This window comes from Maylandia zebra, linkage group LG2, assembly GCF_041146795.1.
Source record: "Maylandia zebra isolate NMK-2024a linkage group LG2, Mzebra_GT3a, whole genome shotgun sequence".
In the NCBI taxonomy this organism is placed as follows: Eukaryota; Metazoa; Chordata; class Actinopteri; order Cichliformes; family Cichlidae; genus Maylandia; species Maylandia zebra.
In genome coordinates, this window is record NC_135168.1 from 46,489,636 (window position 1) to 46,512,607 (window position 22,972).

Consider the following 22,972-nt stretch of genomic DNA (forward strand, 5'->3'; position numbering starts at 1 on the left):
TTTTATTACATTTGCATAGAACTAGGCTCCCTGTTTCCAGGTAGCATATCAGTTGCTTGCTTTAACTTCATCTGGGAAGCACTAGCATGAGAATGGTATCGATGATCTTGAGTCCCAGTAAAAAAAACATATGAGCATATTTCCCAACATGTTAAAATATTCCTATAAATTACTGCAGCATGAATTTGTATATCTGACAAAAATCAATCCAAAAGAATGTCAGAGGGAGGCAGACATGGGAGTAGTGTTCTGACTTTTCATTTGTTTGCAACCCAGTAATGATTATTTTAGCCTCTAAGCCTCAGATTTGGCCTTGTTTTGCTGTGGGAAGTGGCATCAATGGGGACGTAACAGCCCTGCCCTGGTTGAGAAGCTTGTCTGTAGTTAAGCTGGCCGGCAACCAGAGTCAGGTACGAGTCAAATCACAGGAGGTCAGAGACAGAAAGATAGAATAGTCACTTTAGTGGGGAATGGGTCAGGCTTTGTTGCTGTGCTACTTTTGTTAGTTTATCTGGTGGCTAAGTGAGAAAATGTTCTAATTATAGACCTTCATCATTTGCCATGTTTGTAGAGCTGGTAACAAGCCAGTTGCCAGCTTGCATGAGCAACTGCAGAAAGCTGACTTTTGGTTTAATTTGGAGGACTAGCTATAATCCAGACTAAGTCCCTTAAAGCTGAAGCCTCCCCCCCCCCTCCTCCCACCGCTGATGGATTACGGGAGTGTCTTTAAAAGGATAAGGCCCCGCTTATCGCTGCTTTCCTCAACACTTTTTTTTTTGGACTTCAGATGTGGGGGTGGACAGTTCATCGTCACCCAGTGGGGCCAGTGTGGATGTGAGTCATAGAGATTAGGCATCTGATGAATGAGATCAATGATAATCACAATTTACAGTTTTTAAATCCCTGCTGTCACAAAGACATATGGATCCTGGTGTATGCCTCTTCTTCCACTGCATGAATTCCATTAGTGTGTGGACTCTAATTTAAAAAAATATATAAAAAACTAAAAATAATAATAATAATTAATTCGACATCCAACAACAGTTGATGAGTGCAGTTTGTATTGCAGTCAAGTACTTTTACACACACATTTATTAACTATATGACACAATGGCTTCAGTCGCTGTTGCTGAAAAATGTGGATTCAAGACTGCCTCAGAAATCATCCGAACGTATATCAGGATAAAATGATCGAGGTGACAAATAAAAGGATTGTGTGAGTTTTCCTGTAGTTTCACTATTAATTTAAAATGGTACTTGATTGCAGAAAGCTTTAATTCTCCCACCTGGTGTATAGTGTTTAATATTTGCTCCTGTAATAATATTTATTGATGGATTAGTTTTTTTTCTGCATTTATTATTAATTAAATTATTTGTTTTGATATCACTATATATCTGATTGGCATACATAGAGGAAAGCTAGGAAGTAAGGCAATGTGTGAAGGAAAAATATGAGCTCACAACTTCCTGTAGAAGCAAACACTAAGATGTTGATTTGTATGTTTTCGAAGCGTGTGTGGCTTCCCTTTGGACAGATCCTATTGTTTGCAGTCTTAATGGCAAGCTTAGCTACCTGTCTTCTACTTGAGCTTCATGCTTATCGAGCGAGTGTAGTTTTCAAATCATCTAATTTATCTAGAAAGCAAATTAGGGTAATTTTCAAAATTCTGAACTATTAGCTAAGTGCTGTGTGCAAATTAATGCAAATCACGAGCTCTTAAAAAGCTAGGTAAAGCATGCCAAAATTTAAAAACATCCCAGTTTTGTCGACAGTAATGTGAGGCACTTTGCTGTAATAAATCAACTTCAACATGCAAAACAGTGATAGTTCAGGTGACAGACAGTAGCTGCAGCAAAAGTCTTATACTACCACTTTAGGGCTGTTTTGCATCCCTCTTTGCTAAAGAAGTGTTGTTGAGACTTGTGGGAGTACGAGGAGGTGTGTGTTTTGCAGCAGGGGATGGAGACCAATCTAGCACACATAAGCATATGTGTTGTTTGAGATGCTATTTTTGAGTACGAGGCTGTTACTTATCTCATCGGGGTGTGATGGTGGCGAGGTGAGGGAGCAGAGTGAATTCCTGATGGATCAAGACTGAGAACCCTGAGCTCTCAGCTTAGGAGCAATCTGGGAATTGCAGAGAGAGCCAAGCCACATGGGGGGAGCATAGAAATAGAAGAACCTTCGGTGTGAGTACTTGTTTACCTCTGTGTCAACATTTTTGACTCAGCTCATTAACCTGTGCACTTGGGTAGATCAGAACATCTCTCGCCGTCTCCCTCTCTTCCACAATTAATAGTGATAACTAAGGGTAAGCATAAACACATTAAACTCAAACTAATGAACAGATGCAACAACAGTGCGATGGGGCGGCTATCACACCTCTAAGGCAGCGAATCGATTTCCGCTGATACCAGTTAACAGATACACCCTGTAGCACTTTCCTCGAATCTAATCATGGATCCATTTAAACTGTGTTAGCTGGAAGTCTACTTGCCATTAAAATGGGGTTTCAATTTTTATTATTTTGAGAGCATTGGTTAAAAACGGAGCAAATGCAGAGGTAAAGTAACAGCTATACGTTTTCGATCTCTGAAAGACAGAATAGGAGCTCCGCCTTCCTCCTCCCATTACACAAGCAGCCAGCATCCTCTCTAAATTGTTTTGCATGACCTTTGCTACAGTAGCTCTAATTATTACCATCACACAGGCCCTGTAAGGCACACAGCTAATTATACTGGATTTATCTGAAGGGGCATTGGTGCCATTCTTCATAGGCATGTCTTGGCTAGCGTCAGCGCGGGTGATCTAAACCCAGAATAAGGTTAATTTGGGTAATACAGTAATAGTAATTAGAGTCACGATAATTACAAGCATAGTTGTAATAACAATGAAGACCAGCCTATCAGTTATAGGGATACATATGGAATAACTTATGTAATTGAGAAGAACAGCACTGCCAAAAAAAAAGGGTAATGGTGAGAAGTGCTGTGCAATATGCATAATGACATTATTACAGAGCCAGATTGTTGCTGTTTCCCTCCCATTGCTCAGAATTGATGTTTGACAGTAGAAGTTGAAAGATATATTTTCAAAGGCATTGTGGGATTATTCGTTAATGTAGGTACCAGGACCTCTAGTCATTGCATCTCATAAAGAGTTGTTACTAGAGGAAGCAATATTTTTCAAAGCTCTAACATGAATGAAGAGGGGCAGTTGGAGCCGTCTTTTGGCTGGCGGGCAACTCTTGTAATGAGCCTAAGAGGGTTCCAATTATTCCACTTGCGATCAAAAAGGAGAAGGAGATTACTTCTCTTGCTTCTTTTTTCTTTGACATTTTACACAGTAACATCTTTTGATAGGGGCTGGGGGAGAGAGGAAAAACGAGTGCCTGATAGTCTTGAACAGGCTCCAGCAGTACAGTCCTTTCTGTCTCACACAGACAAGGCGATATACTTTCTTTCTTTCTTTTGACGGTGTTTGTAATAAAATTTCTTCTCCCAGTGCATGGTACATTAGCTTTTTCTCTGACTACATCACCTGCGCAAGACTGAGAGGAAGCTTTTGCATGACCGCAGGCTTTGGCTACAGCAGACTTGATAGCTGATCGGTGCCATATTTTTCCACAGAGCTAGTGTAAATTGTAAGGAGGAATCTTGGGTACTCACTCACTTACTGGATTTGTTTTCCTCTTCTACTTTGCATTGTAAGTCATGTTGCACTGAATACAAAAGGGAGTTAAATTATTTGATTGTGCACAGATTTTCCCCCTCAGCCTTTCCCAGATTACAAGTAAAAGCACATTAGATGCCTGGGGGTAACTAAAAGGATTTCTCCACTATAGGACATCAAACTATATCAGCCTTGGAGAAATAAACGATGAAAAAACAAAAGACAAATAATGTTATGTACCACTGCACTGAGACAAAGAGAACTCCTCCAATCTGCATCAGCACAGATAAACATCCACCCCTAAGATATGTTCTTGGTAGATAACAGCTTAGTGTTTGCAACACACACAAACACAAGCACAGAACTGCACAGAGCGGAGCTTTGATAAGCAACGAAAATTACTACATGTTGTTCATGGTGGCAGAACAAAAGGATTAAAGGCCTTCATTTCAAGAAATTGAGCTATGGAAAGGTTGATGCAAGGTTTAAGATGCATGTCAGTTTGAGAGATTTGACTTGATAATATAGTCATAATTTGAGGGAAACAAGTCATTTGCTCAGGTGTATTTATTTGTGCATGTGTGTGTAATCGTGTGTACGCGTGTGTGTGTGTGTGTGTGTGTGTGTGTGTGTGTGTGTGTGTGTGTGTGTGTGTGTGTGTCTGTACGTCTGAGAATACAGTGCGTCCCGTTCCCCTGTTGATGCACTGCGGGGGTAGGAGGCAGAGATCCACCGTCTGTTGCTGTTTTCCATGACCCCGTATGTCCCCTCGCAGTTAAAAACGATGTTTGCCCCCAAAGACGGCCCTAATACAAATTAAATTAAATGAAGTCACTGTGGCTAATCCCTGTGTGTTTCAGCTGCTGAAATACCCCCCATCCTAACTCTACCCCTCCCTTACAAATGAGTGGGTCAAGGCTGCTACATCTGGACTCCTATCCACTGGCCCTGCTCTCAAGCTGCTGCGCTCCCAGTCCCCGGTGGAGCAGACATCAGGCCCCGCTCAGACTTTCTGCCCCACTGCGACTCTGTGTGCGTGTGAGTGTGTGTGTTTCTGCATGAAAAACAAAGTGTTTTAATGTAAATCCGTGTCGTGCAATTCTCTTTCTGACTCACATAGTATTTATTCCCCTTTGCCTGCTTTCCCTGTGCGCCTGTGTGTTTCTTCAAAAAAAGGTTTATTTTAGTTACTAGCTTATGCGTTTCACACGCGCTCCTTGTTTACTCCTTTTTAAACTTTTTTCATAAATTTATATTCAAATATAAAAGACAAAGAATTCACATTTAGACATTGTACTGAACATTAGTGGTGAAATGGAAAACAAGCACTGGTGTCGTCACAAAGCATTAGTTGTTGTTTTTGTTCCGTCTCCGTCCTGATGGCAGTCTGTCACAGTCCTGTTAACAAGCTGGATTTACAGATGTGCGTGCGGCTAATACTCTGCTGTCAATCCCAGCACCGATAGCTGTCTAGAAGGATTCATCCCAAATATTATCACCAGATGTGAGTCACACTGGAGCACCAGCAAATAGGATCAAAATGCTAACTAGGCCTCCGTGGCCGAATCGCTGATAGGAGTGGCCCATCTCTGACAAAAGCTAAAAGATCCGTTAAATAAAAGCCCCTTTTTGCTCTACATACTTTGGCATCAAGCCCAATCAGTAACCCCTGATCTGAGCGCCAGCTCTGATGTGCGAGACAAAGTGCATCAAGTGAGTTTTAGCAGCTGGTCTACACAGATAATGTGTTTGGGGGCTTGTGGGTTATGAGGGCGGGAACGTTTTTCATGAGCTTGAGGCTAGAGTACCTGTTTGTACGTGTGTTTGTGCATATGTGTACGTGTAGCAACAGTATGCGCATTTGTGTGTGCAGTTCTCAGCACCTGCACACATGCCCTTTGAAAAGCTCCATCACCCCTCCATCCAGCCAACATGCAGTGTAAACATGGTTTGTTTGAGCGAGTGGCCTGGGGTTGTTGGATTAATGAGCACTGATGAAGTTCCACTTGTATCCTAGGTGCTGCCTCCCTATTTGCTGGAGTGGCTGTGATGTGGTAGTGTGTCTGGAGGCGGTGACTCATTCCCTTTACCCAGTGTCAGATTAAGGCATGTCAATAAACAGACCCACTCAATCCATCTCCGAGTGACTGCATCCGCTCACAGAGCCTCCCAGTCTGTAATGAGCTGCTGCAAATCTCCATCCAACTAAAATGTCTGCAAAGATGCCTTGTCACAGTGAGCAAGACAAAAAAAAGAGAGAGCGAGAACACGAACAAGAGAGGCTACAGCAGCACCGATGTGACTGGCAGCCGCCTTTATGCCGCTAAGTGAGATTGTACAAGAGTTCAAGTTGATCCGCTCGCCACGCACATTGATAGACTTCTGTCGTCATGTGCATCAAGTTATTCAAAAATGAATTCCAAGTTTACTGATTTTGAAAGTGACTGAAAGTTATGCTGTTTATTCAGTCACTGCTCTCACGTAAGCATTTAAGCAGAATGTGTTTACATAATCTGCAGTGTTTCTGAGTGTTTATTTTTAAGGCCCAGCCCAGGGGAGGTGGGGAGAACCTTTGGGGATATCTTGTGCTCTAATTCAGCCGCCTCCCCTCCACCCAAACTAACTCAACACTGGCTAATGTAGGCCACAACTGAGCAGTGAAATTGCTATCTAGTAATTCTCTCAGAGAAACTAAATGACTGCTTAAAACATGTGTTTGTAATGCTTATTCCTAGAGGGCCGGAAACCATAAAGTCTACCTGGATTAGATGTTCTCATTGATGTTCGCGGAGTCTATTCAGAAAATCACCACCTACCTTTCTCATGCGGCGCCATACACACATTAACGGATTTTGGGATGAGAGGAGTGAGAAAACTTTTCAGTCTGACATCCAAATTAAAGAAAATCCCTCAAGACTTGCCTAAAGGGGAAGTTCCTGCCATTTGAGTTTGATTGGGCTCCACAGGCTTTAAGAAAAGTAAGCCGATTTCTTTGAGGAAACAGCATTGATAGTCGAGGCTTTTTCTTTCCTCCCCCTTATTTACTATGTAAAACCATGGATCCTAATGTCATGGAGAAGCACAGGTTTTCTTTGTGACATGCACGTAGCTTGAACAGCCCTGAACGCTGAACAGGTGTTGAATGAAACCTTATCCACTTTTATGTGGCTGGTTGAGGCAGTAGACACCTATTCGCTCTAATTGGAAGCTATAATTCCATCGGAAAGCCTTAAAAGCAGCAGACAAAAGCAAAACAAAAGCACCCCCCCAGGAAACCAAACAGCCACCAACAGTTTGAAACATGTTGGGCCCAAGCAGTGATTCCCTGTAAGACAACAGCTCTGACTTAAGCCTCTTTAGCGTCAGCCGACTCCGCTGGAATGCAGACATCTGCAAATGGGGGCTATTATTTAAAATCTTTTCATCATGCTGAAAGGGAGGGAAATATCTTTGACGTTGAGCAGCTCATGAATAATGAATGCTGTTTCTATCAATGTATGTATAATTAATCACATCTCTACTAACTGGACTTGTGTGGAGCCTGTAGTCCTGAGTGACATGGAGACTGGTCTGGGCTATTGTCTCTGTTTCAGAATAGAAGACGGCCACGCGGTCTGCAGTTTTCTTTAGATGTTATATACACAGGTGGAGGAAGCAATAGAATTGGACTCTGGCCGTTTTCCCCGTCCTTTACGCGGACGGGTTGACGGGGATTGTGTTGTTTTGAATGGGTAAATATTTGCTCAATTTCACACGGGAAGACGAGGAAACACAGGCAGGAAGGGCTGTCGTAGTTACGTATCTGTGTCATTGTTTTTCAGAAAAGCTGTTATTTAGTTTGCTGTGACAATAATGAACACTTAACAAATGTGTTGATGGATACAAGTGACCTCGCAACAGCATTTATTTCACCCTTTTTTTTCCAGTTACAGAGAGTGTAGACATGCACGAACTACAGCTGGGCGAGAGGAAGTCTTAAAAACCTTTCTCCACAGAATCACTCAGTTTCGTGACATGATTGATTTTCAAATGGGCTTCTGGGTTTGGGGTGAATTGATGGCTGATGAAGTGAAATGATGCAGACAATGTGGCAGGTTATTTGTCACACGTGCTCCCCTCTATCACAATTGATTGTGTATAATTTGAGTTTACAGGAGAGTCAGTTAATATTAAATAGTAACAACTCTCTGTATTCATCACAGCAGACCCCTTTAAGCAGGCAGAAATAGAAAACGTAATCTCATCCAGGACCACGGCTGTGCCTCAGGCACTCTTTCACCCTTTTTACCGCTGATCCTCCCTCAGGGGCCGGGGCCTCTCTAAAGGAAGAGGGAAATCTATAATCTAGCAGATGGCAGAGGGTCTATGGGAAATTTTATAATCAGGAAGAAAGTGGTGATGGTGGTCACTGGGTTAGAGGGCAAAGGTTTGGAAGCTAGTGAGGGTTATTGCATCTCAGGAGCCGAAAAACTTTCCTTTTTTTTCTTACACGGTAAACAATATAAGAAGCAGACTGAGTCTGAGCTGCTTAGAGACGTTCCTGGGTGCAGACCTAAAGACGAGGACAGCGGGCGCCAGCACAGACCTGCAAGTCAGGGATTGCTGGAGCAGTGCTTTTGTAGGGAAGTGCAGATAGAGGGTGTGTATGTGCGAGAGGATGAAAGCTCATATTCGCAGTGTACATTTAGAAAAGAGTATTAAGAAATAAAAAAGGAATATGAAACTGTCGGTGTCAATATGAAATATATTGGGTTTTATAAATAAACTTAAAAAAACCCAAATTTATATATGTGTTAACAGTCACTTTCATAAACTTTTATTCTTTTCTTTAATTTCCTCGCTTTCTTACTTTTTTCAACTCTTTTAGTTGAACCTAGAGGGATAATGAACCCATTCTTTCTTCCCTAATTGCAGCTGGTTTTTCCTTTAACCTGCCCGGATTGCTTCCCTCTCATCCCTTGCTTTAGCAATGGGATATCAATAACAGGGAACATTATGTTTAACATTTCCTTGTGAGGCCAAAGGGAGTCCTTGATAAACAAAGACTGAGGCACAACCACAGACTGCTCAAACACAAAGTGGAGGTCTGCTCAAATGCAAAATGTAATCTGACAGTTGTAATAGATTCTCTCTGGTCTGTTTTTCTTTATCTTTAAACTGTGCATTTCAGTGTGGCAGTAAGAGCATTTTGTGTCCACATGGAGTACGGCTGGATGTTTTTTGTCAGCTAAATTGATGACATTTTAGAGTTGCATCCATGACAGATGCGAATCGCTCATATCTGTAACCATTTTATCTTACTTTTAGATGCGTAGCCTTTTTAAAGCCCCCGTCACCCAAATGTCTTCAAGGACATGTGTCATTCTTGCTGTATTTCAGAAAAAGGTTGATTGCTCTGGTATTAAAGTGAAACTTAATCTTTTGCATTTTTAATTTTTAACACACACACACATATATATATGATATGTATATATATATATGATATATATCATGTTTCATTCCACTTGTTTTCTTTAGATTGTAATGGAAAACCAATTTAAGTATAAAGCAAATAGCTGTTAGCAGCATCTTTTTTAAATAGCATGTCATTAGTGCATGATGTTTTTTCCTTGTTTAAATGTTACTCTGTGCCATATCAGCCTCAATAATACATACAGTAGGGCAGCTGTGTGACATTTTTTTTCTCTCTTTTTCTCTCCTATCTGTGTGACATCTGCTGAACTTGTCGGGTGTTTACTGGTGTAACAACTGGTGTCTTCACTCCCCCACTCCTCCTCTTCTCTCTGGTGCTTCCCATGCCCCCACACAATGAATACACTTGCATCCAGACTGCAGAACCAATTGTCACGCTGGGAGGAAGGCAAATCAAATCTTACGGCAGCAACTAGGCGAGGAGATTGCTTTTCCTCTCAGCTGCAGAGAAGCAAGTCCACCGTCCCTGTGCTTCGGGTTTTGCTGGAGAGAAAGAAGCAAGGGGTGAAAAGGGGAAAGCTATTGGGCTGCAGCAACTGGACAGCAAGTCTCCCAGAGGTCAAGTCTCACCCATTTCCTCCCATCTTCACCGTCTCTCGCTCCTCTCTACTCTCTTTTCACTCCGCTCCCCACTCATGCTGACACTACCTATCAGTCACCCGGCGACACCAGGGACTACATTCCTGCCTCCAGCCCTCCAGATGAAACGGAACAATAATTATGGGGATAGAGTGGCTCTGGCCGCCAAACTGGGGCCGCTCAAATCACAACAACACATTGTCCAACCTGATTAAGTAGCCATTTGTGGCATCCTCGCTGTAGTTAAGCAGTCCTCATCCTCTTGCCTGAAACCTGACCTCCCAGCAAGATATATTGACATGTCCTCCAATTTGAGGTTGGTTAGAAATGTGGGGGAAGACATTACATTTCTTTACAGGAAGTTCAAGCTATTATTCCTCAGAATAGGCACTACCGACTGACTCATCAGTGGACAAGAATAAGCCTTCACATGATAGGCGTTCGCCTAATTCCACTAACAATTTGATAAGTGGAGAAAATAAACCACATTCTTGGTTAATGGGGAGCTGTAAAGTGGATGAAGAGCTGATGTGGAAGAGATGGTGATGCAACACTATCGACTAGAATATTATGAGGAATCTCTTTGCGTTGTACACTCTTGAAAGAGCTTGATGTAAAATCATTATCTGATATTTGCATTATCAAAAATACAGTTCATTTTCAGTACAGGGACAGCGTGAGAGCAGCGGCATACACTCCTCTCTAAGCAATGCTCACATAGAACATGTTAACCACACCAATTACAGGCGGCAGCCAGGGTGACATTTACAAGAAAATTTTCTATCTTGTCGTTTAAATTAAGTTTTCTCCTTGTTACTCACGCCTTGCATTTTCATTTCTGTTTTCCTGGATGCACAGCCGCTATAGCAGATGAAGCAGTTTAATGCGTGTACACTGCGATCAAAATGCAGCGTAGGTAATAATGTAACGCAGTAGCAGATCAAGTATCTGCACTGGAATCGTTACAGCAATGCGCAGAGACAATCTGATAGAGCACTACGCAGATTATCCGTGAAAAATAGCATACTTTAAAATCTTTAATTATTGATTTATTTGGTTTACAGGTTACCTTTGATATAAAAAAGACTCAAGCTGATCAGGAACAAAAGGAGTCAGGGGTAATACAAAGGAACAAACACTGCGTGCTTCAAATTATGGGATAATAATAAAATGTTAATTAAATTCCTTTTTTTAATGAATTATCTTCCCCATTTTAATGAGTTAAAGTTTAATTAGGGGTAAATGGTAAAAGGGAAAAGGAATGATGTTAACCTTCAGTGCATAAATATATTGCATCATAATTTAACAAACCCCAATCAGAAGCCCACGTTGCACTGTTGCTTATTATCATGCATTTTTCATGCAAAAAAAAAAATAATGAGGCATAAAGGAGGTGAGAAGGCAAGCAGGAGCTCTTGTGCTTATTTAAGACAGACGTAGTGCACGTCAGACTATTTAAAGATAAACAGGCTTGTGCTATAGAAACGTTTTTATCCACTGTAGGGACACGACGTGTGTCAGACTCTGACAAATAACGACGGCACACTTTGTTATTAAAGCCAGGTGAGAATGGCATCAATCTGAACAAATTAACATTAACTGCAAATAGGTCACAGGAGCCGTTCGCCAGGGGTAAACGCTGTGATCTTCCAGCATCGCTTTTATTTATTTATTTTTATTTATTTATTGGGAGAAAAAAAAAATCCAAGAAAACTGGGACTGATGTTTGACATTTCCTCTGCCCCTCCCAACCTCACCGCACAGACTCATCTGCATTGGGGTTTCACTTCCACTCAGACGTTGAAAAAGTTCAAAATGTTCAACCCCATTAACATCTAATAAGGAGAGTGTTCGCACAGTTGCACACTGAGTTTTAATCCAAATCTGTCTGGTCACCACGTATGACAGCTGCAGGGCCACTGCTACCTCAACAGCAGGCTTCTGTCAAATGTGCAGCTCACTTGATAATAAGCAACTCCGCTCCGGTGCCAGCATTAACCTTTCTTACCATCAGGGTGACTTTTTTCAACGGGGCTTTGATATCGGTACACTGTAGACTTTCCTCGGAAGCCAGCCATGGACTCAGCTGTTATCAGGATACAGTATCTGCACAATGGAATTTTAAGTGAAGGGCCTCGCTTTCTTTTAGGAGAAAATACCTGCATCTTATCAAACCTTGTCAAAAGGGTCACGTCCCGGCTTTTTGCAGGACTGAGCGTGTCCTTTGAGAGGATTTGATATCCTATGGCCTTCTGGCATCTTACCTTGTGTAAGTAGACGCTTGGCAGATGCAGGGAGGGTCTACTTGCTTAGTTTACACTAGTTTCTCTGCCCGTGTGCTCTTCTCGTCAGACATTATCCTTGCTAAATAAATGTTGGGAAGAAAAAAAATGAATGTAAGATCTCTTTGAACTGCATTCTCTAATGTGGGTCAGAGATCTATCGCATGCATATTCTGAAAGCCTTTTCATCTGCAATTGCAAAGTTAAGATTCCCCTGGTACATTCTTAATTTCATCTACTTCTCTCGCAGTTATTTATTTAATATATCCACATTAATGTCTTCTCAAACATGGTAAAAGTGAAGAGTTCAGAGGGAAACTTTTCTTCTCCCTCTGTCTGCATGATAGTCTGTCCTCCCTTATGACTCCATTTTAAAGACAGTGGGCTGACCGGCAGTGGAGGGAGGGAGCAAGGGATCGAGAGCAGGGAGGGTGAACAGGAGAAGAGAGGCTGCGCTCACTGCAGCACTCTCCTCAGCTCTCAACTCCCAGTCAGCCCCTCTGTGTGTGTGCTTTGAAAGAGAATAGGATTCAGCCCTTTGAAAGCCGAGGCTGCTCACCAGGGCCTTTGTGTAAAATAACATCTCTACTGAAAGCCAATTACTGGTAACATTATTTTGGTTGCTTCCATTATTAAAAGTACCTCTCTCTGTTGCCCCCATCATCCCTCCACCACAACCCCCACCCCACCTGCTCCGCCATCACTCTCTTACAGACGGAGAATTATTCCATTGACTCCAGTTACGTGAACAGCAGAGCCCACCTCATTAAAAGGTATGTCTTGATTAGGAATTGTTACCAGCACCTCATTACCATTGTTATCTGTAATTGTTTTATCTAATGAGTGCACAGCTACTGTTGCAGTAGTTTTCATGTGTTCCTGCATGTTCTTCATTCTGTATAATTGCAAGGGGAGGATAAGATTTTAGGATAAATAGTATTACTCTAAAATAATGCGTTTAGTAGACACTTGTTGGGATGAGGCACAAAGTCATACTTTCGGATTATTAAATTACACAGGGCAGCAGAATCTGCAAGTAATGATTTTCATATTTGCAGATAAGTGTGATACACTTATGCACTTTGCTTCATTAATTACACATAAACTTGAATTTTATCAGGTAAACGGAAAAAAGAAACAACTACCTAATCGTCATATTATGTTTAAAATTTTTTTTTTTAAAGAAAACAGTCACGAATGGACCATAATTGCCTCCTTTTTTCCCGTTTGTCAGGGAAAGAAGGATAAATGTTTTCATTGTGCATTGTTATTCAGCTCACCCAAACCAAGATCTTGGCTAGGGTTTGAGGAATTCAGGACTGGAGACTGGGATGGGTTTCACAATTCCCTCAAGCCAAAGAGGGTTTTGTAAGCAGTCTCACTTTGTAAACTATAGTTCTCCCTTCTTACCTGCAGCTATAGAACATTCCAGGCTTCCTTTTGTTTGAGGCCATCCCAGCCTTTTGAAAACCCATTATGGCAATTTCTCCCCAAAAGAATCCCTGCATTAATGTAAACAAAGAGCATTCAAGTGTGGGCCTCTGCAGCATACTACAAAGAAATCCCCTCAGGAGCCAGGGAGCCTCTGGTCTGGGACAGGTGCAATTACAGTGATAACATCAGAGAGCCAGCATTACCTCCACTGCAGTCCTCTCTCCCACACTGGAGAATGTGAGGCTCGCACTATGGAATGCAGCTACCTTGCACTGTCCTTTGCTTCCTTTACACTTTTTGTGCACATTTGTTTACTTTCATCTTCTCCTCAGTCTGTCTTCTTCCTCCCCTCTAACCTCTAACACCCTCGTCTGTCTTTACATAAACTCATTCATGTTTTTTCCCCTCTGTCTCTCTCTCGTGCATGAACACGTGTTCATATATTCACCCCTATTTAGTGTTGTTTGTAAAGCAGAATTTGTTCCAGTGGGATGGAAATCAAGTGAAGGGAAATCACGCTGTTACTGTGCAGCTGTTGATTGTGCCCCCACACCCCACCCTCTTTATTGACTGTGAGCCCCAAACAAGGCAGATGCTCAGTTTGTATGCTTCCAGCATTTTCTACATCCATCTTCCTTCCAGGAATTCCTGATTACTGCAGTATTTGTTTGATTGTAGTGAGTGAGTGCCTCCTGTTTGTTCAATGCGATGTCCTTGAAGTCAGTGCATCCATCCAAAATGTCCCTGGCTGAAACATCCTGTGGCTGGTTTGCTATCTATGAAGATGAAAAATGTCCACTTAATCCAAGAAGGCTGTCAGGAGATTTAAACGCCCTTCTTATTACATGGAAGTGCAAACAGAAGCTGGAAAGAGGTTTTGTTCTTTGAAAAGGTGTGGTGCTTAACTTAGACTTAGAGCCAGTGTAAATTAGTATTCATCCACTTTAAATTGATGGAAATGCACCAGGTTAAAGAAAGCAACAAAAAGCACAAAAAGGGACACGAAGCGAAAGATAGACAAGTCGTCACAAACCATCACATTAGAGATGGATGAAAAAGAGCATGTTTTTAGGTGAGGTGACAGTTAATCAACATTTCCCTTTCCTCCCTCCTGGCCCCCATGTAGCACATCGACATTCAAGGACCTGGAGGGGAACAGTCTGAAGGACAGCGGCCATGAGGAGAGCGACCAGACCGACAGCGAACATGATGTCCAGAGGGGACACTATGTTGACACGGCTGTCAATGACGTGCTGAACATGACTGTTCCTCCTAATGTTTGCCAGCTGCCAGACCAAGGTAAGAAAATCTGTGTCTGTTTGTGTTTATGTGTGTGCGCGCTGTGTGTGTTTAGAGGATCGCTACATCGTTTGGGATGTGTTTCAAGTTTCAAGATAAGACCAATGTGTATTTTTGTGTGCCACTGAGACTGTTTTTATGCTACCGGAGCATCTTTTAAGATGCATTTACCCATTGGAAGTCCCAAATGTGCAAGTATATGAATAACATCACAGGTTTTTTTGTCTTTGATGTTAGTACAGCTAATATGAGGGATCTGTGACGGCAAAGGCTACCCTTTGATACAGGCTTAGCCAACGTTATTGACTGATAGTAGCCATGTCTGCTGTTGAGGATGAGCTGACTTCAGGTGTGCTTGAATGGCAGCAATTAGGCTCATAAAGGTAGAAGGTGGAAATCTACATATCTCCATGTGCCCTCATCCATTATTCAATTGGATCATTTAGCAGGGAATTAATGTTGATGTTTCATTTCTGACTCCCCATTTAAAAAGACATCCGCTTGGTTGGCAGAAGTCAGTGTAAGGGTCATGTTCATTCTTAACTACTGCCAGTCAGACTGAAGTAGAGAGTGGGTCAGTTAGAGGGAGATAGAGGGGAAAAAAGCAGGATATAGCTGTCTGGGAGTCCAGGATGTTACTATATGCACCTGAGGGTATTTAAGTCCTAAAGGAAGCACTACACGCACAGGTGCAATGGCAGCGCAAGAGTCAGTGTGTGAAACGCTGCAGATATTTTAGGATAGCCCCATTAGGAATTTCATTCATAGTGAGGAGGAAAGCGTGGACGTTTGAGGACACTCTTATGGATATCCTTTGCATCGGAACTTTACGTTTGCCCCAATTTGGAAACTGATGCCAAATTTAGGTTTTCCTTCCTCATTTAACGTTGACATATTTTTAGTTCCTTTTTTTTCTAACACTGTCCTACTAAGGCTGTGTACTTTCTCACTACTCTACTTTCTTCTTTCGTAGCTTCATATAGTGAAAAAATTTTAATGAGCAAGAGATAACGAAAAGGAATACGACTTTATAAAAAAAAAAAAAGCGCAAAGAAATGAAGATTATGTGATTTTTTTAATAAATTCTTTATCTATTCTGTCTATTTTTGTCAGTGGACTGTGAAGTGTGTGGGTGTGGTTGAAAAGGCGGCAATGGATATCTGTAGGCTCTTTCCTGTCGGTTCCTGGCATATCTAACTAACGAGTTTCACTGTTGATATTGTTCGACTGGGTAATAATAACATTAGTCAGCCCACATTTTACGTTGTTCAAGAATGGAGTCGTGCATGTGGATATGCCTTCCTGGCTGGTAGTTCACACCTTGTAATGACTTAGCCAAGAAATACATAGGGTCAGGAAGTATGACGACCAGAGAATCAGCTTGTGCTGGGTGTTACCCTGGTGGCATCAGACGATAATGAACAGTGAAAAGCGAATCTGCTGACTAGTGGTTGTCAGCTGTAATTACTTCAGAACCTGCAAAAAATTCCTGGGTCTCTAAAAAATGCTTCTAGTAGTGGGATCTCATTATTGGAGACAATTAGAAGTAATGTACATGAAGAATATTACGAGTGGGGAGAGCTCTCTGAGGCAGATCTTTTTTCATTAACACCACCAATGATTGTATCTGTTTCAGCCAAATGGATGCATGCCTCCTGAATTTGTAATGCAGCACCACATAGCCGGTAAACAGAACAACAGGCTATTTCACAGTGTCTGTCCTTTCCTTTGACCAGAACAAATAGATGATAATGAGGTTGCTGTTTGGAATTACAATTTGATGGTTTGGTTTTTCTTTATTTTATTATTAATTTAATCACTTTTAGCTCCAGACTCACGTTTGGCCTCTGATTTTTCTTTAGCGACAACAAAATACCTCAGTGGAATCTATTTTCCCATTGCTTTTGGTAGTCATTCTGCAGCAGTGGTCACACCACAAAGTAATGAGAGGGCGGTTATAACTATTAAATAAATTGGGCAAAGATCGCATGCGGAAATGTAATGACATTCCAAATGAAATCATCTTTCTATTGCAATCTCAACGGTCTAATTACACGGGTAAAGGGCATGGTAGGATGACATTATGGGCTGGTTCGCCATGATGCATGGTCCTGTCTCCTGGCGTATCAGGATTTGACAATATCCTCTTCTTTTTTGTTGTTGTTGTTTCTCAGGAGAAGGCCAGCTTTTTCGTTTTCACGCTTTTTTTCTCCCCTTCTGCTTAAAGTGTCTTGAGTACAAAGGCAGAAAGGTTTCTACAATATAGAAGTAGTTGAGCTCATCTGTTTTAATTGACAAAAATGGACACTATCTGCCAGTTCTGGTGAGTGAGTGGAGGGAATTGTCAGAAAACAAATAGGCATGTTCACTAAACACCCCGCTGTTTAGATGTCTTCTGGGAGTAACTGTGTTGTATAGTGCACCTCTCCTGCCAGCAAAAGCACAAAACATGTTGAGAGACTACAATTGCCAAAGGACAACAACACGCACAAGCTGAGGAGAGAAGAAGCTTGTTTTTTGTGTGTTTTTTATTGTTCTGTTTTCTTGTGTTGATAAGCGCTGAGAACAAAAGGAAGCCGAAACGGGAAGGGAGGTAGGGTTAAACTCTCGGGCTTTTACAGTGCAAACGTTTACTATTCCCAGTGTCATGTAAAGATGTTGTTTGCCCAGGAGACAATCTGTTACGGTTACACAACGGCCCTGCATCCATGTCATCTTGTTGACTTTCATGCGGGAATCCATTCGCGTGATGAGATTCAGCTGCTAACTAGCCCGGCACCATATCAACGCGGGCATTTTCCCCACCTAAAGCAATTTAGGAGTTTCATATTTGGCTTTTGTCCATCTGTTGTATGCCTTTTTTGTCAGTAATGCCTTTTCAACAACATTATTCATTGTTCCTGCACGAGCAAATACCAAGGTAACTTTGAGCAAAGTGCTTGTGAAGAGACTTTCGACTTAAATCTGAGTGAATTTGCTGAATCGCTGCCAAGAATCTAAAAAGACGTGTGTATGTACTCTTTTTGAAAACCTGACCTTAACTATCCTCACCCAGTGGATTAGATTAAGGAAGTATCTGAAGAACAAATGACATTAAATCTCTTAAAATCTATAAAGGAAGAGATATCTTTAACATGTAATGGCCCCCCTCGTATCTGCCAACAGAATAGAAATGAATGATATCGCTGCAACTATAAATTGAGAAGAGCAGCTATATAAAATGAATTCTTCGTTATCTTTATAGGCATGTCTGTGAAGTTGGGGGGATTTGGTTGAAATGTGCGACATGCTAGCTTTAGCTCTGTAGAACTATTAGTGTCAAGGGAGAAGCAAAGGAGACGACTCTAAAGGAGCTGTGACAAAGGGGGCTTAATCTATTTTTTTGACATCCTTTGATTGTCATAGCTCACATTTTAATTCACATGGATATGGATGAGCCGTGGATTTCAAGGATTAAGATTCATGTAACGCTAAATCGCTCGAGTTATCTCTGCGGGGGGAATGGTGGGGGCACGATGTCATTTTACAGTGTCCGATCTGTGGCTTTAGATTTTTGTGATCTCACTTTTGGAATTGTATCCAGGTCAACGTGTAAGTGTTCTTCAAATAAAATCACTTTCTCTTGGCTTATTAAACTCAAAGGGATCTAAGACTGCTCAATTAGCCAGAGCAGGGAACAGGCCTCTTTTATTTCTGACATATTCCTTGGCCTCCACCTCCAGAGAATATCTCTCATCTATCTGTTAGCTCCCTGTGGGGGTGTGCCTGAAGCTGGAACCCAGGAATGGAAGCCCCCTCCGTGGGCTGCAAAATTCTCCGTATTCCCTTCTTCCATCAGCAGATCCACAGGGTTTCACTGTTCCTAATTGATTTTCTTTCGCTTTTTCTCTCTCCCTCCATATGTCTCTCCATCTTTATTTTCTCTTCTGTTTCCATCTACTGACTGCAAACATCTCCAGCCCACATCTCCCAACTTTGTGCCAGTCAAGCAGTTCCCTTTCCCTGTTGAATTAAAGAAAGAGTAAAGGCATCTCACATGTTCCTGCTGCAAACTTGCCCTAAATTCACCACGGGAACATTTCTAGTTTGCAGTTCTCTGATCTACTAACGAAAATGCTGACAGGTGTCAGAATCAGGAAGGCAACAGGAACAGGGCTGTGCTGACAACACGAGAAGGGGAGAGCGAGCCAGAGTCTGTGTGTGAGGGAGACAGAGATTGAGAGATGAGCTGAGAGTCTAGTAAGCAGTCTTAGCGAGAGAAAATAAAAAGAGGAAAAGAAGAAACAATCTCTGTGACAGGTGGGAATGATTTTTTTCCCTTTCTCTCACTCAGAGGTAACGTGCTAGAGGGTTTGACTGATTCTCAAACAACATTTGATTGAATTAAGCATCAAAATCCTTGTTGTAATTCAGGCTGGCAATGGCACGTGTTGCGTTATGATACTTTACGATCAGATTAACATATAAACTCTATACTGGGACCATCCATTTTGATTTGGATTTGTCTAATCTAATGTGGAACCAGTGGAGGTAAAATGGCTGACAGTGACAAAGAGCTCAGAGCATTACAAGCATTAAGGAAGATAGAGTACAAACACACTGCATGCTCAAGCACACCAGAGAGTGCTTGCAAGCAGGTGTAGTGAACTCTGTAATGAACAACCTGGATGTAGATTTTTGCCTCCGAGCTGCGGAGAATTAAAGAAAAAAGATGTAATTTCATGCTGTGTCCGTCTGGGCTTAAATTTCTTTCTATTTTTTTTTTAATCTTGTTTACGTCGCTGAATAAAATTCGGTGACTGTGAAGTCTTGGCTCTGTCACATTGAAATTACACCTAATAATGTAAAACAGCTGCCTAATTTTTGCGTGTTGTTAAAAAAAGGTCTGAGGATTTTCTTTCTGTGTCACACTGTGAAGAAGAGTCTAAATCTGTACTGAAAACACTGCTCTTATTTGTCCTCTAATTTAAAAGAAATCCTGAGGCCTAAACCACTCCAACAATTTATATACAAACAGCAAAGACACCCAAAGAGGAATTTAAGAAAACGTGGTGCTTTTTGTTAAATTTCTGCGAGCAACATTACCTCTAGCTGCTCTTTCTCAGCTACTGCAGACACACACAAAAAGGGCATGCAAAGGATCTTAATTTCCACCATCAACTGCAAACATATAGTAATGTTATAATTCTATAATGGCATCCCCTGAACCTACACTCTGCCAAAGCTCTCCTGAATATACCCAGTGTATTTAATCAGCTCAAGAGGGGACTGCTTATCTCTTTGCACTTGTCATGGATAGCGTATTGAACATATCAGAGAGAGAAATGGGAATAGTTCATTATTTTCTAGGGCTCACAATGAGCCTGATGTATCTCATTGCAGGCCCTCCACTGACAGCTCATTTTCTAGACAATCCTGGCATTCAGTTCACAACGCGGCAGGGCAAGAGAGAGAGGGGGGAGAGAGAGGGAGGAAACACAGAGGCAGAGAGAAAATAGGGCTCCGGATCTCCATTGCTTATTCATGATGCTGTGGCATGCTAGGTGTGTTAATAATCTCCGCAGAAACCAAGTGAATCACCGTTGTTTGTTGAACACCTAGCAAAGCTGGGCCCCAATCGACAGCAGATGGGAAAACAGGGGGATCAGGATGATCCCAGACAGAGGGAGGGAGATTAAGAACAGGTAATGTGCAGAAGTTGATGGGGGCCGAGTGTGTAATAAAGAGAGAGGAGAGAGTACCTGAATTTTAAACCTGTTCGAGAGTGTGTGCACAGCGTGTTGAGTGTGTGTGAGGCTGCAAGTGTGTGTCTTTAAAGGTTAATCAGGGAAAGAATGGGAACGAGAGAGAGGGAGAGGAGGGAGAAAGATAAAGAGATGGCACAAGAGTGAAATACTAGAAGTTTGGGGGAAATAGAGTGAATTGCAAGATGCCGAGCTGTGGTGTGTGTGTCTCCAGTCTACCTGCTTTTTTGTGGCTCTGACTGATTCTGGTCCTCGTTTGAGGAACCGAGGCAGCAGCCATTTTTACAGCCGCGATATTGTCCTTATAATTCTCTGAGATCACCACATGCCATAACCTCTCCTGCACCGCAAGCCATTTTAAACACGGTGTTAAAGCAGGGGCTGTATGACTAAACAACTGCAGCCTCATTTGTGCTAAAATGAAATTGTAAAAAATCAATTGCCAATTGATCGATTTGATGTTATTAAGTACGATGAATCATTTTGTAATTATATAACTAGAATTAAAACATTTTACACCTTCGATCTTTCTGGAGGGTGACATCAGCACGCCGCTCATTACTTCACTTTTTGTTGTTTCTACGATGTAATAATGATATTAAAAATTAAGATAACACCCTTTTTTTCATTTATCTTTTTCAGTATCTTCAGAATTGAATTGAATCCTTCCTGGATTTAAAAAACATCCATTTGTGGTGCTCTTTGTAAGGGGCACATGAGCTAAAATAAAAAAACCCTCTAAGGCCTTGAGAATAAAGGCATTTAATTTTTACATAAAAACAGAGGGCTTTGGAGCTTTTTTGATGTTTTAGCTTATTGTTGTATCTTTATTTTGACACGTTTTTGTGATTTTCTCCCGAGGGGTTGGGAGATCACTATCTCACCTTATTTTCACGTAAAGTCGACTCAGCAAAACAAAGAGCCCTATTTGCACGTTTCACCCACAACCCCCGCCACAGTATAATGCAGCAAATGCAAAATGTAATTTCTCCTTGAAATGCACTCATTTACATCTCCTTTAAATGTACTCAGTTTCCAATTTCCATGGTTGCTGCGTGTTTTTGTTACCTGCAAAGTAAAAGTTATTGTCACTTCTTCACAAGGGCGACGGTGACATTTCAACAACTGACCGCGGACAAAGCTCTCGAGATGTTATGGAAATTTGTCAGGAAAATAAGCGATTTTATTTAGAGCAGCAAAATCTGTAGAGAGTAGAGCTGTTAATATCAATATTTAACAAAGAGGCCTTTTTTTTTAAAAATTCCAAAAGATTGTTGTGGTACACGTAAAGACATTACGACAAAGTGCCCCCCAGGGATTTCATGACTAAACCTCCCCTAGTAAAGTAAAGTAAAAGTTTATTTCTACAGCACCTTTCAAGACAAAGATCACAAAGAGCATCACAAAGAAATACCAAGGCATTTGTCACAAGTCACATTTTTGATTAACCAAGTCTTAATCATGGCGCTGTCATGTCATAAAATAGAAGTGGACCTCCGTTTATACCACTCATAGTATTACAGAGTATGTTTTATACTTAAGGGACTTTAAGCATTTATAGTCTTTTGTTGTGATCACTGATGTTTTTTTCATTTACTTAAATGTAAGGACCTGTTGCACCGTGCTGTCCCACCTGCAACGATAAATTAATGGGACTAGCATACCATGTTTTAACACTTGATGCCCAGCACTGCGGTAAATATCCTTATTGTGAAATTTAGTGGAAATAAGGGCGGGGGATTACTGTGTTAACCCTACTGGCTGCTGGTCAGCTGAAAGGTTTATGTTGGGGGGGGATGCATTCCCAGCTGATTAGCCATTGTTGTGTGTTGTGTCGGGAATGCAGTTTGTTTGAGTAAGTTCGCCACCAGAAGCATTCTACACTTTGTTTAGAAAACAGCTGATACTATAATTCTGCAGCAGAGCCTGATCCTCTGTTGACAACATGAGGTCCTATCACGAGCCCACAAAAGTCCTTTGAAAGCATGACTTACCACAGCTTTGCTGCTGAAATTGTACGACTCCAGTCTGATCCTTTGTTGAGTAAACAGCCTGATGAGGACATACTATACACATAGACAAACTCAAAGGAGCCTTGATGTGTGGCTGGAAGTGGGCAGGATAGTCACAGAGTGACTGCCAAAGCAAGGCTTGTATTACAGGGATCCCAGGATATCAGACACCAGGCGGCCTGTGCTCCCTCCAGGCAGGGCAGAGTCTGGCAGCTGGCCCACAGCCCAGATAGCTATAATCAGCTCCATTACCTGTAGCACTGACTTCCATTTAGGAGCCCTCATAGTGGAACTATGGCTTCACTGCGGGGATTAAGGATGCTGAGAAATTTAGGAAAAGTACAAACAGCATGCAGTTGCACATGCTATATCTACACCTGCTGCTGCAAACACGTATATTGTACACACAGGAACACATTCATAACTGCGCGCCACACAAACGTGTAGTGAATGGAGGGAGATTTCCTGGGCTTTAAG

The 22,972-nt window shown here is 41.7% G+C and overlaps 1 protein-coding gene across 7 annotated transcripts in view; it reads left to right on the plus strand.

The window, feature by feature from the left end:
- The window catches only part of pcdh19 (protocadherin 19), a 52,009-nt gene that overhangs the window by 15,077 nt on the left and 13,960 nt on the right, over window positions 1–22,972 (plus strand). For 4 of the 7 annotated variants that reach the window (XM_004545784.4, XM_004545788.6, XM_004545789.4 and 1 more), the window contains exons 3-4: window positions 12,721–12,779; window positions 14,567–14,739. In XM_004545784.4, the coding sequence (XP_004545841.1) occupies window positions 12,721–12,779; window positions 14,567–14,739 (232 nt within the window). Of the gene's footprint in view, window positions 1–12,720; window positions 12,780–14,553; window positions 14,740–22,972 lie in introns of all 7 variants that reach the window. The other 3 variants (XM_076875679.1, XM_076875667.1, XM_076875675.1) reach the window with 1 other exon arrangement.